Source organism: Pollicipes pollicipes, unplaced genomic scaffold, assembly GCF_011947565.3.
Source record: "Pollicipes pollicipes isolate AB1234 unplaced genomic scaffold, Ppol_2.1 Scaffold_7261;HRSCAF=8764_pilon_pilon_pilon, whole genome shotgun sequence".
Lineage (NCBI taxonomy): Eukaryota > Metazoa > Arthropoda > Thecostraca > Pollicipedomorpha > Pollicipedidae > Pollicipes > Pollicipes pollicipes.
This window is the reverse complement of record NW_023597054.1, coordinates 56293848-56317855: the sequence shown is the minus strand read 5'-3', so window position 1 is coordinate 56317855 and position 24008 is coordinate 56293848. Positions and strand designations below refer to the sequence as shown.

The 24008-nt window shown below is 47.9% G+C and overlaps 1 protein-coding gene across 1 annotated transcript; it reads right to left on the bottom strand.

The window, feature by feature from the left end:
• Nucleotides 1–1029: 1029 nt before the first annotated feature.
• Nucleotides 1030–22770, bottom strand: CCAP (Crustacean cardioactive peptide). The gene is made up of 6 exons (XM_037237206.1): nucleotides 22685–22770; nucleotides 15701–15803; nucleotides 14479–14542; nucleotides 8785–8927; nucleotides 8131–8199; nucleotides 1030–1420 (listed from the first exon to the last, which is right to left on the bottom strand). The coding sequence occupies exons 2-6, from the start codon at nucleotides 15788–15790 to the stop codon at nucleotides 1394–1396; spliced, it is 393 nt and encodes a 130-aa protein (XP_037093101.1). The 5' UTR covers nucleotides 15791–15803; nucleotides 22685–22770; the 3' UTR covers nucleotides 1030–1393.
• Nucleotides 22771–24008: the final 1238 nt, after the last annotated feature.

The following is a 24008-nucleotide window of genomic DNA, read 5'->3' as shown; positions in this document are numbered from 1 at the left end:
TCTGCCGGCTGGCGAGCCGTCTGTGGGCCGGCGAGCCGTCTGCCGGCCGGGGAGCCGTCTGTGGGTCGGCAAGCCGTCTGTGGGCGCTGCGAAGGTGAATGTGCTGCGTCCGGGAACAAAATCAGTGCCACTTGCTCTTCCGGTCACCCCATGGTGGTCACAGTGTTCGGCTCGTTGGTTCGTGTTTGGCTTGTGTTGGAGCAAAAACTTGACTGTTTTGCGATTATATTACTCAGTTTATTGCAGGTTGCTGAGCGAGGCGCTGGGTTTCACCTCTAGCAGGCCTAGGCTAGAGGACTTACCATTCTCTGGACGGACACACGGGGTGCCTCTGTCGGTGGCATTGGCGAAGGCGCGCAATGCTCCCGTAGTATTTGTTTGTTTTTATGCAAGTACATGTTATTGGTTCAAATTACAGTGCAGTGGCAGTGAGGTGCTAAACGGTCGACTTCAAAATATGCGTTAGTGATGGTTCGAGGAGAGTCCTTTATTATTAAAGATGGCGGTAATGACGATTTGAGGCATGCCCTTTGTAGTCAATGCGGTTCCTGTATACGACGCCATGGCTCGCAATGGTAACGACAGGCAGTCCATGGCCAGCAAGCTGACTCATTTAATCCAGTAATAAGCAAATACGTAACAACACATAGGCTGTTTGTAGCAATGGACCCGTAAGATCCCATTTACTGGAAAACTTAATCCGTTGGGTTTAATATTCATTTCGGGCTGACCTTCTGACAGGTTCGTGGTGTGAACGGCCGCCGTCTCACCACGGATAACGTCATGTGACATCAATGGCTTTGACCTTGACGACGTGGTGTGTTCTGTTAGACCTTCCTGAAAAAAATTTGACACCCCGCCACCGTGTCTCGTTTCCTGTGATAATGGCTTGTGAAGAACATGTGAGCCGTATGTCTCCGGCGATTTTCAGGACCCGCGTAGACGTGTCCATGACGTTGTCCTCGGTGCAAGCCAATCAAATGCACCGACATTATATATGGACACTGTCATGTCTAGCTCAAGACAGACCACATTTACACATATATTTATGTGAATTCACGTTAAACAGGCATTAGATGGACATCAATGAGGGGATTTGCTCCGGCCACTTCAAGTGGAAGAGACAAAATGGAAAAATACTCGTCCGTCGTTTATGCAGAGTGATAGCAATGTGCTCTGAATTGAATTGCAACACCGGACTCACGTTTGCCAGCGAGCTGTGTCACGTACACGTCAAAAGCACCCAAAACTGCAACAGATCTATCGTCTGAGCATGAATGAAGGGCCACTTCATGCTGTTTTGTTGCGCCGAGAGTCCAGCCTCTGATGCTACGGTCCCGCGCAGTACGATCTCTGTCATTTGGGCAGCGTCATCATGGCGGCTTCGGGAAATCTAACGCTTCTTGGTCTTTCCTTGCACCTGCGGACACAAAAGCTTCTGTCAGATCACGTATAGAATACACCAAAGATTAAGGCCCAGAACCGACATACGCTGATGACAGATTGGTTTGATGTCTACGGTTCAAAAACAATTGTCTACAATTGGTGTCATTTTTATTTTTAGCATGAGCGCTATACGGCGAAGACATTTATCACTTAGACTAGTCAAAGGATATTGTTTTAAACAGAAAATGCTGCCTTCGTTCCAAATATGTATGTGGGGTGTAGTCTAAATTGCTGTCACCGCTCGGGACATGATGCACTTGAATACGCAGCACAAAAAGTGGTTACACAAAATGCATGTCTAAACTTCATAGGAGCCCATGACATAATATAACAGAGGGGAAAAAGCGTTACGTCTATTTACACACTGATCGACCAAAACTTCACATTGGCAGTGGATAAAAAGGTTTGTTTACACACACTGGTGCAGAATGGTGCGGAGGGGGGAGCTAGTATCAATATATGAATATCCTGACGCCCTGGTGTCGTGTGCATTCTCATATCTCTTGATGCTCTGGTGACGTGTGTATTCTCACATCTCCTGACGCTCTGGTGACGTGTGCATTTTTATATCTCCTGACGGCCTGGTGACGTGTGCATTCTCATATCTCTTGATGTTCTGGTGACGTGTGCATTCTCACATCTCCCGACGCCCTGGTGATATGTGCATTCTCATATCTCTTGATGCTCTGGTGACGTGTGCATTCTTTCATCTCCTGGCGCTCTGGTGACGCGTGCATTCTTACATCGCCTGGCGGCCTAGTGACGTGTGCATTCTTACATGTCCTGACGCCCTGGTGATACGTGCATTCTTACATCTCCTGACGGCCTAGTGACGTGTGCATTCTTACATCTCCAAGGTAACTGGGGGTTGTCACCTCATTTGCGGGTTTCTAACGCGGAGCTTTACAAGCAATTATGGTAGCTGTGAAAACACATAGGTGTCACATTTCCTCCTCGTTACCTTTCCTTGTGTCACTTAGTAACCAGGCGGGCGTTGTGGTTTTGCGTTTATGTTGTCATAGCAACACGTGACACTGTTCTGCCCTGACCACGATCGTGAGTCACATTATGACACGGTGACTCCCCGGCCACCAAGAAGTCTGCACCAAAAACCAAACATTCCAAAAACAAAAAACAAACAAACATGGCCATTGAATGTCGACATAGCTTGTTATCTGATCAGTAAAAATTTAAAACATGATTTAGCCCCCCCCCCCCCCCCCATCAGAAGCTTGCGGTGACGGCATTCATAGAGCCAACGCCTCCTTTGCTTCATTTTCCCCACCGGAACAGATCATCCACACTTTTTCAGTTTAACTGTGCTTAGTAGAAAACTAACTGCACTCCTCCGTTAACATCTTTGGAAGCCAAACGCACCCATGCAGTGTCATTCACTTCAATTCCACCTGGAATTTCCCGGACTACGGCCTTCGTCAGCTATGGCCTAATGACCACCACACGGCAAGGTTACCTGGGTGATAGTTTCAAATGGCCTTGGCTGTGACTGCAATGCTTTTAGTCCTGGAATGTTGGCCAAGCCCATTGCATTAAATTTACCACCATCGCTTGCTATTTGTTGATGAGTACAGTCCCACCAGCGAGTTATGTGTTTTGCTTTGACGTGCAAGGCCGGCCTCGTGGAAATTCCGAGCCCATGAAACGACCTAAAGGAGCTTTGCTAAGCTTAGATATCAATGTTACTTAATATGACAATACACCTCGATGACCCGACAAAACAATTCATCCGTTCACAGACCTGCGCGGTGCACATTGCTCATAAAGCAAACATATCTACCAAAACAAAGGACATTGAGAACGAAATGACATGTTCTACGCCACATGAAGTGGCATGTGATAAGAGTGCAGCCAACATTAGTAACTACTTCTTCACTTCAGCAGATAGCTGCGTACGTCGGAATATTTCCCATAAGTCCAATGGACACGGGCCTCGAATTCAGCAAGCTTCTAATATTTATTATTTAAAATAATTATCATACGCAAATGTAAGGAAACATTTCATTTACTTCAAAAATTGCAGCGGCTACACTCTGTCTATCAACATTCCAATAAAAAATGCCAAGAATAACTTCATCAGACTTCCCCTAGAAAAAAATATCCAGCTTCCGTAAGTCGCCTATGCCCAACAACAAATATCCGTCTTTCGACAGCAATTTTTTCAATACAAAGCAAATATACCTGCCTACAAGATACCCAAACCGAGGAGTAGGGAATGGCTGGGCAACTACGAACATACCTCAGTTCTTTCTGTTCGCTAATTACCTTAAAAGTGCGCGTATCATAATTTCACAAGGTTCATTACATGACACTGTATTACAGATAATTATCAGAAAGTTTTCAAAACTAAATATTGAGCAAAATCAGAAAAATATAATGTAACTAATCATCGAACCAAACATGCGCCAAGAGATATTGGTGACTACGTTAATGCTGAATAATTTTTTCCGTTGCTCGGGTCTACCTTAATTTAAACAAGTTTAGAACCCCACAGGACTTGAAATGAAAACACTTGAATGGTGTGCGCGCGCCGCATCCCACAATCTTCGATTACTCTTTTCAAAAAGTACAGGTAATAGATAAAAACAGAACACTGTAATTTGTGACATCCGTCACATATAATTGTAGGGTAGAGAAGGGGGAGGGCAGATACAAGGTAGGATAGGGACAGGGTACGGTAGAGACAGGATAGGGTAGAGTTGGGTAGGGCGCTACGGCCGTCGTCAAGTGTTAAAGAGTCCTGAGAAGGATGGACGATGTTTGGCTTTGACCGGGCTGTGACGCGTACATATCTGAAAGTCCAAGATCGTTCAGTTTTTCTCAAGACTCCATAACAGCTGACGACAGCCAGCGAGTTAACATCCGAAAGGTTGTGTGCATGCTAGCACACCGCCCGACGACGGCGGGACGGGCAGGCATTCCCTCCGTGATTCGAAATCATTGTACAGCTGAAATGCACACCCCAGTCTTGTTTATGAACGGTACGAACCTATTCTGAGACTTTCGGAAACGTTATTTGACGGTACATGGTCGTTCCCTCGAGGCCAGCGCCCGTCGCCTGCCCAGCTGCAATGACCGGCGCCCGTTCGGTTTGACGAAAACTGCAACCCTCGGTACACATGTTCCGGCTCCGAAAGACTGCGAGCGCGCGGGATCAAAACGCGTCGAACATTGTGTCTCACTAGTCGATTCTAAAAAGGATGGACATCATGAGACAAACATGGTTTGGCCAAGTCGCTGATTTTTTAACCTGAGTTCGATCAATCATTTTGAACACTAAGAAGATTTTTTACCTCTGCTGGTGGGCAAGGGGCTTCGTGGATAGAACACCAGAAGCCTCATCACCTTTCCCGGTCAGGGCCGAAGGGCTCTCCCGTCTCAGCACGGCTCAGCCGTAGCCCTTCCGGCGACATGGGGGCGGAGCCTCCTGGTCCATCCGGAGGCCGTGAACAGCGCAGTGAACAGAACAGTATGCCTATTGCGAGTCAGTGGGCTGGGCTGTTTACTGGTGCACACCGTACACGACAGCAGGGCTGTGAATAGGGCTCCAAATGCGAAAGAAGGAAGGCCGTGTGCGCTGTTTACTTGCGAGGACCATGATATGTAGTGTCTTTAAAATGCCCCCCCCCCCTTCTCATGACATACGAGACCGGAAAAAGGAATGAAACACCTGGGTATGTAAGCACAGTACGGTGTACAGTACAGACATAGTACTGTAAATACGGGACGTTGAACAAATATATGCGAAGGTTCCTAGGAAACATTTCAATAAAATTGTATGCAAATAATCAGATGAATTGAAAATGACACAAAGAGTTGCGGTTCTTATGCAAGGCATTTGCACCATATTGCAATACATGAAGCATAGAAAACATCTATCTGAGAGTATTCCAAGAGCTATTCAACGCCGCGTTCTGCATTTTCACAGCTGCTTAGCTCTTGAGATAATGTGCGAGGTCCATACCAAGAGGTGAAGATAAAAAACCCGGGACGGCGAGGGTAAATATAGCTGTAGGCTGGTGGACATTGACTGCGCAGCAGTTACAGTTTAAAAATTTAGCATTAGCGTCATATGCGCATGTGGCTATATACCAAACTACAATGGTGATGGGCTATCCGCATAGGCAGCGCGTAATCTCACGGGAGGTTAAAAGGTGTACAAAGGTGCTAGTGCACTGCATAATCAATAGTGTATGGCCCGACGAATACCCCACGCCTTTGTGTTTGTGCATTCCTGCTCATCTTAACCATCCTATGCTGTGTCATGCGCTCAGCAATCAAGCGGCTTAATCCGCAATAGCCAGCGCGACGGATGTCGAAGCGATGATAATCTTATGGTTCTTGTGACATGTGTGCTTTTTCCATCATATTTGATGGTGCCTCAATATCTTGGAATATGAAACAGTAGCTTTAATGATGAAGGTCCATCATAGGCCCCAAATCCCATATAGAACTTTTAGTTTCGTATCACATTTAAGTCATTTCGGCTTCATGCATTTCCTTTTGGCTCCTTTATCACAACCCCACGTCTTAGCTCTCGTCCAAATTGCCTATTTTTTTCATAAAGCGGACTGATAGCGGGGTTAGGGGGGGGAGGGAATCGATGCGACCATCATGTCGTTTCCAAACCATGAACAACAGAACATAGCGGAAAACAGCGGATTGGTCTCAACGAGATCGAGGGGGAGGGAGTCGATGCGACGACAATGCCGTTTCCAAGCCATGAACAACAGAACATAGCGGAAAACAGCGGATTGGTCTCAACGAGATCTCACGATTGGTAAAACATGTGTGGTGCTGGGTCAATAATGGGTCTCCGTATGCTGAGTGAAAAATAAAATTTTCTGGGCAATCCAACTTATTTCAGCTTTGCACGCTCATATGTACGAGGCCACCTCCAAAGCGACATGAAACCTAAATAGGCGTGCTCCTTGTTAAATGATGAGTACCATGGCACGTGGTTTCACGTGTTTTGGGCCAATATTTATGACGTCGGGCTCCGTTAATGTCACAGTATCAGCCCGCGGCGCGTGGCCTGCGAGGTCGCCGTCTGCCGCACGGCGCCCGGGGCGGCCGTAGATCACCGTGCGGTGTTCTTCAAAAAACATCGCCACTCACGAGCCGGACACGTCAGGGGCAAGTAATATCTACGTCAAAACATAGGGGAGACACCGTGTTGTTTATGTAAAAACATTCACAAATTGATGTCTCGGCGGTTGCCACAAATTTGCGTGTGATTGCACGGTATGCCGGACAGGAATGTCATGCCGATTGCACGGAATGCCGGACAGGTATGTTATGCCGATTGCACGGTATGCCGGACAGGTATGTTATGCCGATTGCACGGTATGCCGGACAGGTATCCTCAGGAAACCTACGGATGGTCGCACCCTCCATCAGGACGAGGGTTTAAACTGTGCCGGCGAAATGCGGCAAAAAACGAAAGCCCGCTACAACGTCACAGACGCTTGGTAAAATCTGTTTCCGTTAAGCTCTTAACAGGACGGGATTCTAGCCGTAATGGAAGCGACGCCGCCTGATATGCCTGAGGCACGCATTTGCGAAGCAAACAGGACTTGTGAGGTCTGCGAAGCGAGCCATCGTGAGGACGGGTTGCCCTCCCCCCCCCCCCTCCCCCTCCCCCTGCCCGGTGTCGTGACGCACGGCGGAGCAATTAAACTGCACGAGGAATGCTGACCGGTGGCACAGCCTTATACCTTATTGAGCCGCCGCTGGCTGACACGGAAATGCTTGCTACGTCAACACAGCGCCGGGCGGCGTGCCTTGTGCAGCCGACCCGGCACGGCCGCTGGCCTGACAGCGGTCGTGCCGGCGGTCTGCGCGGTCGGGACCGGACCGGCGCCGGCGGCCACGCGGAGTCCGATGGGAGTCAGGGGCATTGTGCGACGGGCGACGGAGGATGGGGTGAGTTATTGGGCATTTGACTCAATATCTATGGCTTGAACATAAAGCAATCAGGTGTAATGCCAGCCAACCGCTTCAATGCCATAGGCACCAACCCAAATCCAGCATTTTCCACGCATGCATACCCCTCCCATAAGCCTATCAATAACAATGATCACATATGTGTACTCACTCAAGCACAAATAGGATATTTACTAACCTGAACTGAGAGTATAAAAATATCATGCTGACACTCCGGTTTCTAACAGGATTTAAGCGAATCATTATTAATGAGCAGCTATTGACTGCGACTATTCATGGGTAATGCCCTTTAAGAAACAACATCAAAGTATCAATAAGTGTACTCAGGGCGTGATGCCCTGTGTGTGATGGTTCGACTTTTCTAAATGGTTCATCAAATGTGCTTGAAAACAAAGATGTCCATGATGCCCAGGCTCATTCTGAGAGCGAGTTTCTCAAGGTCTCAAAACCTTGAAAAATAACCGAAATTCTGAACTTGGAATCGTTTAATACGGCGGATTTAGCGCAACCCAAAAACTTGATTTCTGCTTGAATTTCAACCACGTATATTTGCGTTTCCGATGTCAAGGTATTCTAATAGGTATTCCCTTCAATCCAACCAACACCGGTTCAGTCTTTCCATAGAGTCAATGTTAACTTTGCTGAAAGTTGGCGTGGGGGGGGGATCTCGGTCCCTCTGTCGTCCCTTCCCACTCCCCTGGTCGTGCTTTGATGTGTACTTACCTCGAGTGTCGCACTGTCACGGTGTTCTAGAGGCAGGCTCCTGCGGCCGCGGAAATACAGCGGTGCCATCTGAAACGAAGGCAGAGTGCTTTCTTCAAGACGCCTGAGTGACAAGAACTTACATGAAATTATTTTCTCTACGGATTGTGATATAATAATGCCACAGGTGGAGAATGACATGGTTCTCAAAAGCATGTTATTAGAGCACATCATAAGGGCATAGGGACACGTCGGTTTTTTAATATGAATTTTACAAAGATCTACCAAAGCAGTTACGCATTTTTTCTCCTACGATGAACAGAAGCTAATCATTCCAAAAAACACTTCCCAATAACCTAACAAACCCATCATAATTGCATGCGGCGACACTTTGTATTTTGCGCATTTATGCAGTGCTCCCGTCCGTAACGCTTTGCACAACGACGCCGCACTGTCAGCGAAGCATTTCTGCCATGTATTCCGTCACCCTTAGGACCAAATGTTCGCAGAAATATCATCATAAAAACGCCGGACAAACAGAAATATACTATGAGCCAGCGAAGTACGCATGAACTTGCCAATCAAAAACGATATATCCCTGGCCTCATCCCTTCAGCTTCAAACGATATTTAAACAAGCAGTCAGCACCCATTGCCCTACAGTACAATATCGTACTTGTCTCTGGCGCATATCCTCTATTCCGGAGAGCATATCTTGCCAGAGGCGTGCTTCCGCAGCGGCGGCCGGCCTCGCACCCGTCATGTCCGCGTTCCCGACGTCTTCCATTGTCGATAGGTCTGACCTCTTGCGGCCACATCCTGAAATGAAGCTTTCCGATGTGGTACCAAAGTCGCACCTCGCAGCACTCCAAACGCGGCGCGTAACCGAGATGTGAAAAGAATAGAAGAGATTGAAGCACAGGTCGCCTTGGATGACGGGAGTACAGTGTGCCCTCAATGGCAGAGCGCCTGCAACGCTTAAGCCACAATTGTCGCGGTTTCACCGCATCACTTACCACCTCCTTTATCTCACAACCCTGAAATCGTCAGCGCTGCGTGAAAGGGCTTCAGTTTCAGCCAATCCAAACCTGCTGATTCGCTTGAAGCGTGCCGCTCGTGTTTTCATAAGACGAGTCATAGAATGGTAATGTATTCCCGAAAGAAGTTTGATAATCCTATCCGTGGTGGAAGGTGGGTTGCGAGTGCTTAGTTGGTACCATCGCAGTTTTCTGTGATTCAGTAAAGTACGTTCGTCATTTGTCATTGTCATTGTCAAGATAGAAATGAAATATGCTGCATACTACGTTTTTCAATGGGTACAAAATTGCATTAAGCGGGGTCCCTTTCGCCTTTATTGCAGTGCTTGTGTGCGCCTTTGGCGATACCGAATATTGGTGGCAAATGTACGATATGCGAAGTTGCTGAAGGTAAAATGCACTTTCATCACAGCGTGCAGTCGTCGTTTACTTCGTTACAGTGTACAGATCACCGCCGCCGCCCCTGCTCACATCACAGCCTGTGCAACGCCCGGTAGCTGTGGCGTATCTGACTCAGCACCACGTGAGGTCTGCTGGGACGTAGCAGGCGCTTGGTCCTGGATGAACTACGCGTGCTAAATTCATGATGTATCGTCTTTCTAGTACGTTTTCCTAAAACCGTTTCTGTCACTTATCCACCTTCGCAATATTCATGCACATATCAACGAACACATGGTTAGCAGTGGGGTAAAATCAATTATATGAGTAAGGATGCCCTCACGTCAGCAACGGTGCCAATATCACTTCATCTTGTTGTAGATGAAGCAGGGACATATACAGGGATGTTGTGAGCAATATCTGGCGTTGTTAGCAAGATTTGTGTTGAGATATTTGGCGTGCATCACCGAAAATACAAATCTTCAAGTGGCCGTGCATTTCATCCGCCCTGAGCGCAACACCGATAGTGGGCTGGGGCGTTCGCGTGTGTGTAGCTTTAATGCTGTGAATGGGAGCGTCACTACATCGGTCCAAGATTACAGAATATCAGCGTTGTGTTTATGGCGCTGTACAGAATGAATGCTTCAAAATGGATGGCTGATCTCCAATATTCGTCGGAAAGTTTCAGTTTCGAGCCCATACATTTGCTCAAAAAACACTCGGACATTTCTATTGCCGGCATCATTTCAAGTCAGATCGCAGCTGCTTTACCAACCCCTCAGGCTAGGAGGATTCCAGGTGTCTCTCTAAACATTGAAAACGACCGCTGTCGTTCGCTTATTGGTTTTACACTCGACCACTTCCTCTCCATCGAGCTGTTTGTTTGTTTATACGTTTAATCGGCTTGAAGCATGCCGTAAACTGGACCGATAACCCGAAACGGTCATTGACAGCCATGGTAGTAATCTGGCCAAATTTGTGAGATGTTTCAGTTCAGGGCGACATCTTTCCCTGAAGAAAAACAGGGCGCTATGATACGAACTGGTGTTCGGACATGTCACCAGTTACATGTTTTAGCCCCAGGTATGGCTAGCAGGCCTACTAACAAACGTTTTGAGATTCACTTTATAGAGAAGAACTGCTTAGAAGTTCTTGAAAACGATCATTAAAACACTCATAACGTAATGTCTTCAATACGTTAAGGCCCTCGGGCATCCTTACGGTGACGTCACCGTCGGATTGCCAGGTCTAGTCCCGACTACGTTCCGAAGCCCCCACATAGGGTCCATGGGTGCATCGCAGTGACTCTGAGTGGTTTCGCCTCAGAACGACATGACAGGCGTCAAATCTGCATTACCCTCCTGCCCGAAACCTTCTGTACCACCTGTTCGTATGCTGTTACCCCAATCTTTATTCATCCGTGTCGAATTATTGTGCCCTGTCCACTACTGTCCCTTTTGATTTTTCGTCCTTCAACCCTTATAATGGCCCCCTTAATTTCTCAATAGTCTTTATCCTTCAATTTTTTCTAGCTTGACCATTATATCGGCGGACCTTTTGACCCTTACTCCTTCAACTTCACCCGTTTCAGCTTGTAGCCCTGTGCACTTTTATCCATTAAACTTGATGCGCGCAATGTTAATCGCTTGACTTTTTTATCAGTATCATTTCTAATCAGTTGTTTCATTCGACTTTTTATCTGGGAACCAGCATGGTGATAGGCATAGCCCCCCTACCCTCTGCAACGTAATATAAGGACAGTCTTTCAATATTTTACGTGCATTTTTCTGCTCCAGTCACGTTTGTTCTTCCTCAATCGATTCAGCATTAAAGTGCAGATGTCATTTGATCTGTTGTTTTTGGATCCGGAGGTTGATCAGATTTGAGACAGTCTTAAAAAGAGACGAACGCAACGCCAAGATATTTGGCCGCTCGAGAAAACCAGTATATTGTACGAAGCTCCGCTTCTAAAATATCTACATATGTGCTGGTTTGGCGCGCATTTGCCCTACTGAGTACATCACTTAATTGTTTCGATATTTTTTCAGGGTGTAAAAGTGATTTGTGACAGCAAGCGTACACCGGTAAAATTGGTCAAATTCCGTTTGATAGTACTACCGGACCAATTGAGATGTCTCGTAAATTTCAAGCGAAACTCTCTACATAAAAGTATAGTTGAGAACAGGAGCTGCGAAGGTCGTGGTTGCCCCACCGATTCGTCCCACGTTACCCGCCGAACGGAAACGGCATCATTTCGACAAGAGCCGCTCTTGCATCCTGAGCCATGGTTTAGGGTTTGCCACTCCGATCCAATGTCTGTAGATCGTCGCTGGGTTAATGTTGAGAAACGGGGACGGAATCAGACATATCTACACAACTGCGAGAGCCACCTGGTGGTCTCGTTGGGGTAATTCATCCAAAAATAGCATCTAGCAGCTCGGCGTCACCTCGGTGTGATAATACGGTAGCAGATACATTTTGAATTCCTGTCTCGATTCGCAGTGACCCGTCATTGTCGCTTGATGCCGTGGTTTGACCCGGAGGTACAGCGTACCGGCAAGAAAACAGCCGACGGCAAAAGTAGCATGATTGAACAAACCAATGTCGTCATAACACGGGCTAGCGCGGTCTTCATTTTCACTTCCCTCTACAAAAGCAACAAACGTTGCTTACTTAGCCGTTCTGAACTTTCAGGTCGCTGTCACTCCGCGTTTGCAAATGCAGAACACTAAGCTTAAAACAACAACAAAAAAAAAACAGCCTCAAGCGGGTTTACGCCTCATTGCGCGTGAAGGTGAAACAATTGCTAATTTCTGTAAATCCGTGAGCGTCTGTGCCATAGGTCGAGTCGCTCCAACAGGGTTACGTCCGCCAGGCAGTGCAAAGAAGCCGATACAGCCGATGTCAGTGTGCCGTGCTCTGTGCAGCGGCAGCCCGGGCGCACAAAGGCGCTCGGTGGCGGCGAGCGAGGGAGTGGCGGACCGCGGGCCCGCTGCAGCCCGACTCCGACAGCAGCCCTTTGTTGAACGGACGCCGGCTGTCGCGGCATTCGTTCGGATCTCCGTCTGGGCTTTGTCAACAGACCGAAGTCGTTGCCATGTGCCGGTCGGTACCTAAGCATACTGTGCAGCGCACTGCCGGGCTTAATTTAGCGCTGCAGCATTTCTCTTGAGGCGTGCCTATGAAAGGCTGTTCTAGTTGTTCGGTCAGCCCTCAAATTGTTAACAGTCGGCATATCAGGGAGGCCTTTTAGGACCTTTTTAGAGTTGCACGAATCGTAAATTTATTAAGTTGCAGAGTTTTTGCGCCGGGAAAAAAAATCTTGATAGCCCGTTGCTACGTACTGATAGGAACTGCAGCTATTAGCGTTGGCATGGTCTGTAGTCTGTACGCCGTGCAAAGGTAACGTCAAAGAGGCTCTAGCTCCCACTCTCCACCCCGACCCTCTTGTTGGTCGTTGGGAGCCCCTCCTCCACAACCCATCAATGCACCGTTTGGCACCATCATGCGCGGCCTGATGCGGAGCCTACCTCCCACAGTAGCCTCCAAAGGAATGTGCCCCTCCCCCGCCCAACTACCGATTTTGACACTTGTTAAAGCGTTAATACATACGTGACTAAATGTTGACTGTCAGATATTTCACCTAAAAATAAGAAGATAAATCACCCGCGGTGTTTAGGACTCTCAAAAATCGGGAATTCGAGACGAAACGTAAAGTTCTGCCCTCTCCTCACCATTATACAATTTTACGTACGCCTCCAAAGATAATGCAGGATCTTGGTGTTCAGATAGCTTGAATTACTATTTCGGTTTCGTCGTATCATCTATATGATCATCAGACCTGGCAAAAGCGGATCTAGAACGCAGCCTTGGGAGCAGCGATGGCTTGCGGGCTAAAAACGACAAGAAATACCCCGATTTTCGCAAATCCATCGGGCTTTGCCAGTTTTAACTTCTACAAAGGCCCTGTAACAAACATCTCCTGGTAAAACTGCTTGTATTTCGCTTCAAGTCCGGAAATGTGCTGTGTTGTGCGACGTGGGTCATTTTGGAAGGGGGACATGGGCCGGTCACCTCTTTCCTTGGATCCGCCCCCAAGTCCTGGTCGCAAACACCAATGATGCTACATGGCCGTCCCGTGCCAGCTTGTCCCCGTTCGGGGAATTGGCTGCAGACCGCTATATTGCTGTTGTTTAATGCACAGTACGCTATTTGCGGGGTTCAAACCACCGTTTCCGAGCTTCGACCCGGATGCCTCTGAAGAAAATGTGTTTGTAACAACCTTTGGATGCAAAACAGATAAAAAAAACAATTCGCCCAGCGTTCAATTTTAAGACAAAGGTGATTCTCTAGCAAGATCAAAGATATTGCCAGTCGTGACATATATTTGAGGTCAATCCACTGTTATTTTCTGCGAGGCTCTATCACTCTTCCTTTGGAAACAGCAGGGTGTCGCTCTATCCACCCCCCCCCCCCCCGCCCCCATCCGTTTACGCCACGAAAACGCTGATTCAGGGCGGAGGTTAGTGCTTTGGATCAGAGTAGTGCGACTCTGTCTTGTTAACCAAAAGGAGCCACATGCTCACAGTGCCGTGGATTGCGACTTCACACCACCAAGACATAATACGTGCCCACAACTTTAAGAGGCTCATAAGCACAGCCGTCAAACCGAAAACTGTATCGTGGAAAATGCATTTTGGAATGCAGCATTGTAGAAATCAACATATCAATTAATCACATATATATTCTAAGAAACAACGGGCTAAGGTAAACAATACCTGGAGGTGCCTAGTTCACACCATGCATGTTTTATGTGCTTTAGGCAAGCATGCTTCGGCTGTCGCATTCACATAAATTCACTGAACTGGTGGCACGCGACCAGTTCAGAACACAGCGGGTTCCGCTGTTCTGCGTGGATTGCTGATAGCGTTCTCTGTTATATTACATTGTCTTACCTGTGAAGGCATTGCAGAATGGCCTTTTGTCTTGCGCTTGGAACAGCAAGTTTGGATGGATTTCCTGTCAAAGCATTTCACGGCATTGTAAGCATGAACAGAACACGTAAACATAGAAACAATATATCCATTAGTCTGTGCATCGGTGCCCGAAGTGACCTCGTAATTTCAGACTTAGAATAGTTCAACAGCAACGCTACATTTTCCACAGCAAACGAGGACGACACGTTGGCTCTGAGATAGGGTCCTGAGAAATAGGAGGCAGTTGGGCACGTACCCTGCGCAGGCATCTTGACACGTAACACCTTAAATGGGGCACTGATCAATAACGCCCGGTGGCAGTTCCTCCACACACCGAACTTTGACCCGCTTGCTCACTATTTCCGGCTTCTGTAGAACCCGAATCTATATTTACACACATGCGGGCCACGGCGTCGACTACATGTGGCTGCGGACCGCGAAAGCACGCTCCCTGTGGTGGGGCCCGTGCCGCCACCTGGCCTAGGGCGAGTGGCACCCTCTGATGTGTAACCTCGGTTGTGTAGCCTTTCTAGGATTTTTTAGGTTGGGTTTAGATCCATCTTTGGATTCCAAAGTCCAACGATACTCGTTGCTCGCTCTTGCTCAAACCGTTCTTGCTTAAAAGTAAAACCTGTCCGGCATATGGTACCGTCAAAAATGGCTTCGCCTTCCTTTTTTACTGGCTTCCGCTCAATAAATGAACTGGTTGTCAATAGCATAGAGCCACAAGTAATGCCCACAACGCCCAAACTAAAAAAATCCTGGTTCGAGAGCACAGGCTCAACGCACCGCAAAGCTTATCATAGCCGTCGAGCAGAACCACCATATCTTACGACATGCACACGACGGTGGCCAAACAATAGTTACACAACGGGACGTCACCCTGACCAAGGCTGCCGTTTTTCCGAAAGTTCTTGTCCAAAATCTAATCCAAAGTCCAAGGACCATCCACATGCTCTAACTTGCCTAGTTTTTAAGATCTGACGGGTCCTCTGGGCCCTCAGCTTTTAAGGGCGAAGGTGAAAACTTCCGAGCAGCGAGGATTGATGGCATGCCCACCGGGCACTAGCTTTTATCAAATGGAGCAGAAAGTATCAGCGACTCTCGCACGAATGACTCCGAAGATGTTTTCTCAGATAGCCTGATACTGGTAGGTGCTCGCAAGTAAGTCACCAGGCTGAGCATGCATGTCGTTGCTTACGCGCTTCTGCACGGGTTTGGTCGGGCTGGCGACGGCGCAGCATAGCAGAACAGCACCGAGCAGCAGGGTCTCGCCTCGGTCCAGCCTCATCCCGCCGCGTCACCTGTGGTGAGACGGAAAACGGCATGTGTCACGCTGAGCGTGTTACCGGGGACACTGATGTACGTGCGTACACTGACGGTGAAGGACAGACAGAAGTAAAATGTCATCATGAATGACAAAGCAATACCACCTCTTAGTGAAAAGCCAGTGAAAATGTTAATTTGGGCGGTTCAGCCGGCCCTGACTGTAGCGCACTTTGAGGCCAAGTGACTCGATCACTGGTGCTGTCGAATCATTGATCAGCATCACTAATGCGATATGCACCGCTGTTTTCACTATCGCGCATTCTCATGTAATCCAAAACTGACCAGCGGGCAGCGGCGTTTAAGGCCTTCTTCCCTGTGTGTCGCCAGAACAGGTGAATGAATGGACAGCGCCTTTAAATAAGAGTTTTGAAGAGGTTTGAAAATTCAGGGTGCAGTTTTGGTGTCCGGAGCAACGCTCTCGTTTGTGGTGTCAGTATGTGCATACAAATGGCACGGCCGATCGGTTTGCTCGATGTTATCATGTGTCATCGAATCCTGACAAAAACTGGATCATGTATGGCAGGTGTATGACCTTCAGCCACACACCAGCAGGGGTCACGACACATTTCACAACGGCCCAGAAACCGACTGGCCGAAACGTGATGTACATACTAACATTAAACTAGGACAATAATCTGAACAAATATTCCACATGGCATGGATAATGATGAAACATGTAGTACCTCTCAGCAAAAGTTGAAGGAAGCCTCGTGCAAATTTTTAACTCGCCTGACGCGGACTGCTAACTGGCCCGTGGCGGAGGGACCACGGCCGCCGCGCGCAGCACGCTGTCAGTTCTGCTGCTGTATGTAGTGTGCTCTGAAAATACTGTCTGGCCTGACTACGGCGAACGCTGTCGGTGCTATTCTCCCTCATGCTCCCTCATGGCACGGAATCTTTGCTGGAGCAAAGTGCAGGACCGCCAGGCATTCCAGGTTAATTCGTGCTAACCATGTTCCACTGTGTCTATCAAGTGGTCATAGGTAAAACGCAGGGGTGACTAACCCATCTGTTGACAAAAGAGAGAACTATGGCACTGTGCCATATAACGGCGGGGGCGTGTCATTTATTCAGTTTGTTGACGATATTATAAAGTTAGTCACGATGAACGCATACTATTTCCTCGGTACATCATCGTCTCTGGGGCACGTGTCTACTTACAGATGGGAAGGATGGAATGCCATGACTCCAACCGAAAGTAATAATAGTTGGCAGAATTGTTTTGAGTTCATGGTGGTCGGTGTGGTGTGAACTGAATCAAAGGCTGTTGCGTCGCACCTGTTTAGGATGGCGTAAAGGCCTCTTTTTCTTAATTTCATGTTCAAAAGTGTGAGGGAAGGTCGAATGAGGTGCACGCACTGGGCCACCTATGTTTCATGTATGGCATGATTTGAGGTATAAGTACATTCATAAATGTTTTCGGAATGCATGAGGTCAGCTTTGTTTTTGTTGGTCAGTATTATTGTTGACATTGTGCACGTTTAAAAACAGTTTTATGTGACAAGATCATTGTCAGGTTTTATTACATGAACAGCCATCAACTCTCATTCCGTGTTTAGTCTACAATGATGCCCTTCGAGGTCAGGACAGATCCCAGGATATCCAGGGCCAGGAGGGCTGTCGAAACGTGGCAGGTTCATCGCTAATCTAGTTTCTCATCACGCAATATTGCATTGCAGCTGTTTTAGCAATGGTATCACGTAAGTGGTTTCCAGTCCTAAATTCATCTTTTTCTAGCTTTTGACATTTCTAGCCCGCTACATATCCGTGTTTTTGACAGTAATCTAAGCCGAGCCAGTCCAATACGTAGTCCGCATAGTTAGTCAAGCTACGAATATCTCCAAAACCGGCGCCCTAGAGAGAGCAGCGCGTGCGCACCCGTGGGCGACGTGGCGTTCAGCATAAGGCCGAGCGGTCGGTGCAGCAGACCCGCCGTCGTAGACGCCGTCGGTCCGCACAGCAGGCCGAGAGCGCGCGCGCCAGACATGCCAAACCTTGTTAAATGTTGGCGCAGCGGACGACAAAGCACCAAGCGAACAGTCACATCTGTGAAGGCTTTCACAAAAGTCACCCTCAGTTATTTGATTTACCACAGGAAAACATCACCTAGCGAGAAAAGCTGTCCTGGTTGCCGACAATCACTCGTGGCACGCGTGGCTCTGGGTTCAGCAGTCTGTGCCCTGGTAAGAGTTGCTCTGGGCTATACATTACTTGACACCGCATAGGAACGGTAGGATATAAATGAAGAGTGACGCAGTGACAGATGAGCGCTTGACGAAACATTGTGCATTCGCATTGCTCATGGAAGAGACTGAGGCTCCAGCGCTTGCCTTCGTGGGTTATAGAACAAGAAATCTCTCCTCCCGAAGCTTCCCCTACAAACCACGCCCTTCCAGCTCAAAACCAAGGCTCAACACATATGTGGTAGTCAAGATATGAGAATGACGCACTGCAGCTTGCAGTAGGAAAAAATTGTCAACAGTACTGCATCCGACAGATGTGACTGAAAATGGCGAATATGACATGTGCCAGATTAAATTACGTCATAAATGTCAAACTAGCACTTTATAGACCTTTCTGCTATCTTAACAACTAAGCTTGTGACAACTACGCGGAAAATCCCGTGGTAATAGCTATTGCGGTTATCACATGGCCTCTACTGGACGTCGCCAGGCGTAACCTGTAGTACACCATGTTAAATTAATGGGGCGAAGCATATTAGTGTGCTGGCCAGTCCGGTTACATAAAAAAACTATAAAAACTTGGATAGAGAGAACAGCGCAAGAAAGTCCTTCGCAAGCTGTAAGATGATAATTGCTCGAAGTATATGATCTTTAAAAGGTCAAATCTCACCACAACGTCAAGATCCTGAGTGATCCGACCTTGCAAAACATATCAGAACGGTAGTAATACTAAAGAGAAAATAAAAAAAGAGAAAACGTTTACGAAAATCGTCTAGAAAACGTGTTTGGAGTGCAGTTTCTGCGGGAAACACAGGTCAGTTGCAACCCCAGGGTAAAGTGGAATTGACATGACCTTAATTTAAATGTCACAGATCATCAACCGCGTGGGTCGGAGGCTTTAAAATTGACAATATGTGTATATATAATATCAACGCAAGCACCCGAACGTTAAGTACTGTGCTCAAAGTCGTTTGAAGGCTATTCGGTGAAAGCCTGAAAAGAGCATTCGAGCCTCCACCCCATAAAATGAGGGTTTTCCAAAAAGTACAGCAGCACACCAAGATTGCTTTATGCTGCACAAATGCTCAGAAGCGCGTAGCGCCAATCTTCTGTGGCATGAATTAGCCCCAGATAGGCAATCTTCTTGCCAAGCAAGACCAGCCCATGGTGCACTCAACTTCGAATACTCAGTGAGCATGTACCGACTGGTCTTCACCACCCCGATTGTCGTGAAAGTCGTGAATTTTTTAAGAGGTCTCCGCCAGAAAATCCTAGCGTCAGCAGCATGTCTGCTGTGTATGCCCCAATTCCGCACCCAGCGCGATAGTCGATGCTTTACGTTCCGAGCCGCTGTCAGGTGGAAGGGAAGGCGAAGCCCATTTTTACAATCATACAACCAACCACCGCCCATATGTGGGGTTCCCAGGCCGGACCCTGGTCCAGGACCCCGCCCAGGACCTTTACCTTGATGTATTGACATCAGCTGATATGAAAACATGATCAGCAACATAACTTGTTACAAACGACGACTTTGGGACGGATGACATATGGCTCCACACATTGTAACCGAAGCCTATTTTAGCTCTATATACGTGACTCGTGACCCTATTCAAACATTGTTCTGGAGTCCCAGTTGGTTTCAAGATCGCGTTCGCAGATCCCGAATCCGTGAGCTCATCGTGCCTGGTCGTGCATTACCGGCATACCCGCTCATGGTGTGCTGCCGTGCGTGATCCCCCAACGCTCAAATTCGATTTGGGACCGACTGGAAAAGATCCCATCGGTGTTGCCCTAGCCTGAACGGCAATAAATTGGTCTTAAATTGCGTATTGGCTTAAGGAAAGTCGAAGGCGCCAGGGTTTTTCCGGAAAATGAGGTCAAAGCTTAACCTAAGGTCCTTTATGTGATTGACGGAGCTTGAATGTTATATCAGCTGATGTTTCAGAAACATATAGGCGTTCAGATGTTTTATGTAATTTTCTAAACATTATACTTCGCAATCCGCTTTCGCTAGAGCAAGCTGAAAAATAGCATCTGTTACGTCATTGCACAGTCTGCTTCTAGTTATGTATTGGTACGCTGCGCGACTCTAGAGCTTGAAAAATCGTGTTTTGAATGTCATATAATTACCCCATACAGCTGTCCTCGTCATCGTTAAAGGGAACGCCGTGTTGAAAGGCACCTATCCGCAGTTGATTTATAGTGGAATAACCCAGTTATAGACATTTTCTGCTTGTTCTTGTTTTGAAACAAGGTATTTTTTGAAACGATGGTATCTACAAAGTGTTTATTCCACGCCCAAAACCTAATAACGAGCCGGTAGACCGTAAGCAAAGCTGCATTTCAAGGACTGATATACCAAAAAGTTAAGGGAAATACACACAGAAATCGACCGCTTTCCATCCAAAGTGAAATTTTATGCAGCCAAGTTGTAAAACAGTGACATCGTTTTGAAATAAGCATTGTTTTGGGATCGTCGATCACTTGTTATCTTCGAGCCCGTGACAAACGCAGTGGGCATTTCCACACCGAATCGAATGCCAGCTGAATTCATCCAGAAACAAACAATTGATCATGAGATATGCGAATTGCTATATGAGCATGATACGATAATGATGCAAGCGTTAACACTTAAAAGCCAAGACCTTGCATGGCGCTTGGCATATAACCAGGTCATTTGGTTTTTAAGAGGTGCATATGTCGATAAATGGATAGCATGTGTCTATGAGGCTGTCCTTACTGGCTGTGCATCATAACTGCTGAGTACATGCTTAACTATATCACTGTTTCCAAACATAACTATCTGGCGCCGGTCACCTGGGTCCTTAGGCATCAACCAACGGCATCGGAGCAGGAGGGTACCGATCACCTGGGTCCTTAGGCATCAACCAGCGGCATCGGAGCAGGAGGGTACCGATCACCTGGGTCCTTAGGCATCAACCAGCGGCATCGGAGCAGGGGGGGTACCGATCACCTGGGTCCTTAGGCATCAACCAACGGCACCGGAGCAGGAGGGTACCGATCACCTGGGTCCTTAGGCATCAACCAACGGCACCGGAGCAGGAGGGTACCGATCACCTGGGTCCTTAGGCATCAACCAACGGCATCGGAGCAGGAGGGTACCGATCACCTGGGTCCTTAGGCATCAACCAGCGGCATCGGAGCAGGGGGGTACCGATCACCTGGGTCCTTAGGCATCAACCAACGGCACCGGAGCAGGAGGGTACCGATCACCTGGGTCCTTAGGCATCAACCAACGGCACCGGAGCAGGAGGGTACCGATCACCTGGGTCCTTAGGCATCAACCAACGGCATCGGAGCAGGAGGGTACCGATCACCTGGGTCCTTAGGCATCAACCAACGGCGCCGGAGCAGGAGGGTACCAATCACCTGGGTCCTTAGGTATGAATCAGCGGCATCGGAGCAGGAGTAGCGAGACACGCACTCTGTCAAAATTTGACATGGCCATGTTGCGCTGCATGTGTTAGGCCAGATGACCAACTTTTCTGGAAACATTTTGTTTTATGAGTTTGCTGGCTCTGCTGGCATCACTTATTAATTGTATTGCCGTTCAATAAAACCCATCTCAACTTCACTTTTCTAGTAATTGCCCAACAATGTGGTTAAGACCAGCCGCATGATATATAACAAAACGAACAACTTAACACGTTGCATGCAACCTCCAAATGCTGCTGACTTCTATACCTCTGTATCCAGCACTGTTCTGCATCTGCATCAAACTTCTTCATTCGCTAAACGTTACGAATCCGCATTAGTGCTCACTGTTTAAAGAGAGTATTCCACATTTATATGGGTGTTTGAACTGAGTCAGCCACCTTGAAAATATTTTGGTGCATCTCACAACCGTGCCCTTCTTAAGACCGAAGTCCCCCTAGTATCTGAGTTAAGCGCCCGCAAAAGTGGGGAGAGTGTTTAAAAATCACCTTGGCATTCATGACGTCATGGCAACGCCAATGAAATCCTGCCATTCCATGAGCCATGTGGCGATCAAGGCCGAGAAAAATGTATTGGTCGAGTCGTTTCTATCTAGTGTTCATGAGTGCGATTTCGATATATATATATATATATATATATATATATATATATATATATATATATAACAGCCGTCAAGTGGGTTTCAAGTGGTTTTTGCACTTCAAAGTATACCCATTAGAATACGTGAGCTTGTTCCATCCTATCTGATACGCGCTTCAATATCTTTAAATATGAAACGTTCCTTATAACATGTTAACGTTTTTTGAAGTACAGCAACGATGGCTGGGTGCACCAACACCTTCAGCGACTATCGTCTGAAAAATGCTGTATTTTCTTAGAAGGTTACTTTAGATTTCATTGAGATGTATTTCATCTTTAAATTGGTAACATAGTCAGCAACCGCCCACCATTATACTGAACGTTAAAGTCTCGTCAGCTTGTGGACCCATGCAGTCTCGAAAATTGTTTAGAGGTTTATTACCGATGGCGCATGTGTTTCTTTCTAGGTGAGCAGCAAATTTTGTCGGTTTGGTTGACCTTGAAAATCGAAGTGGCACAACCACACCAATTTTTAAGTTAGTGCTTCCAATGCCATGCTGCATTTATCGTCCGCGTTCAATGGTATCCCACTCAGCTGAACAGATTTCTTCAGCCTGGCAGCGCGGATGCAGCCTTACCTGGTGCGGCGAGCCCGGTGATGTGGGGATGACTGCGCCGGTCGCTGGCCCCCCGTCCAATGCCTGCGGCTGGTGCGAGCCCTGCTTTTTCAGCTCTGCGGCAGTTGCGCCGGCGCCGACGATGGCGCGTCAGGAGCGGCGCGTGGGCGGCGCTCCAAGCCATCCGCCGCGCACCCAGCTGACCGACCGTCCAGCTAACTCCCGCGCGCCCAGCTAACGCCGCGCGTCCAGCTAACCGACCGCGCGGTTGGCTGCCGCCCACGCGCCCAGCAAACCGATCGCACCCAGCAAACCGATCGTCAAGCTAACCCCCGCGCACCCAGCTAAACGACCGCGCGGTTGGCTGCCGCCCACGCGCCCAGCAAACCGATCGTCAAGCTAGCTCTCGCGCACCCAGCTAACCGACCGCGCCCAGCTAACGCACCGTCTGGTCCGTAACCACCGACGTCCGACGTTAGAGTCCGATGTCAGAGCACGCAGCAGGAGCTGCTCTCCCGGCGATCCACGGCTTGTGGCAGCGTGGTTATTGCCTTGGACAACCATTGTTCAATGTAATGCAGGTTATACCTACAATTTTGAAACCTGCGGGGAGAGCATGGCACCATAGTCCATTTCAGCATACATCTCGTCAATTTTAGCCTTTTTGTGAGTCTTTTCGTGGTTGGTTGAACATCAAAATATTGCCATTCAGAACATAAAATCCGATGGAATCCGTTCTAGGCCGGTCGCAAATCAATTTGGAACGTTAGCGAATAGTGCGCGGCGCACGCCACGCGCCGACCAGACGGTATCGGGTGACCGGGCGCGATCGACGAACTCCGTCGGACACCGTGACCGTGACCTTGAAACCAGCTGGGACGCCGGGGCGATGAAGAAATGAAGAATCTCTTTTCATCGATCTCACGCATCCTTCACCTATCTCTGGTCTCATAGATTCGAAGACCTTTTGGTCACAACATCTTACTCTCTATTCTTCCTGGAATGTTTGCGTCTGGCTGGCGTATGGCGCCGATCGCAAGGTGAGGTTTCAATTCCAATTTATATTTCAACGGCATGGTGAGCAGCCATATATCATCACTTCCAAAGTCATCGTTTATGACAAACTATGTCCCCGATCATGTGTCCATGTCAGCTGATCGAATGCACACACGGTGAAGGCCCTGGGTGTGGTCCTGGACCGAGGCCTGACGCGGGAACTCCAAATACCGCTGGTGGCTTGCAAATGCAGCTCTGTCCTTTTGTCCCTCTCTAAAATTCGTCACTATTTCACATCCAAAGTCCTTGAGCTCCAGGCACAGGTTCTTGTTTTCCCCTATCTACTACA

Bases quoted from the DNA above. Each gene is read 5' to 3' on its own strand.
- CCAP (XM_037237206.1), bottom strand. From the start codon at position 15,790: ATGAGGCTGGACCGAGGCGAGACCCTGCTGCTCGGTGCTGTTCTGCTA. The intron at 8,928-14,478 runs GTAAGACAATGT...GCTTCATTTCAG, and splicing joins ATTCTGCAATGCCTTCACAG to GATGTGGCCGCAAGAGGTCA. The intron at 1,421-8,130 runs GTAAGTACACAT...TTGTGTCCGCAG, and splicing joins GTGACAGTGCGACACTCGAG to GTGCAAGGAAAGACCAAGAA.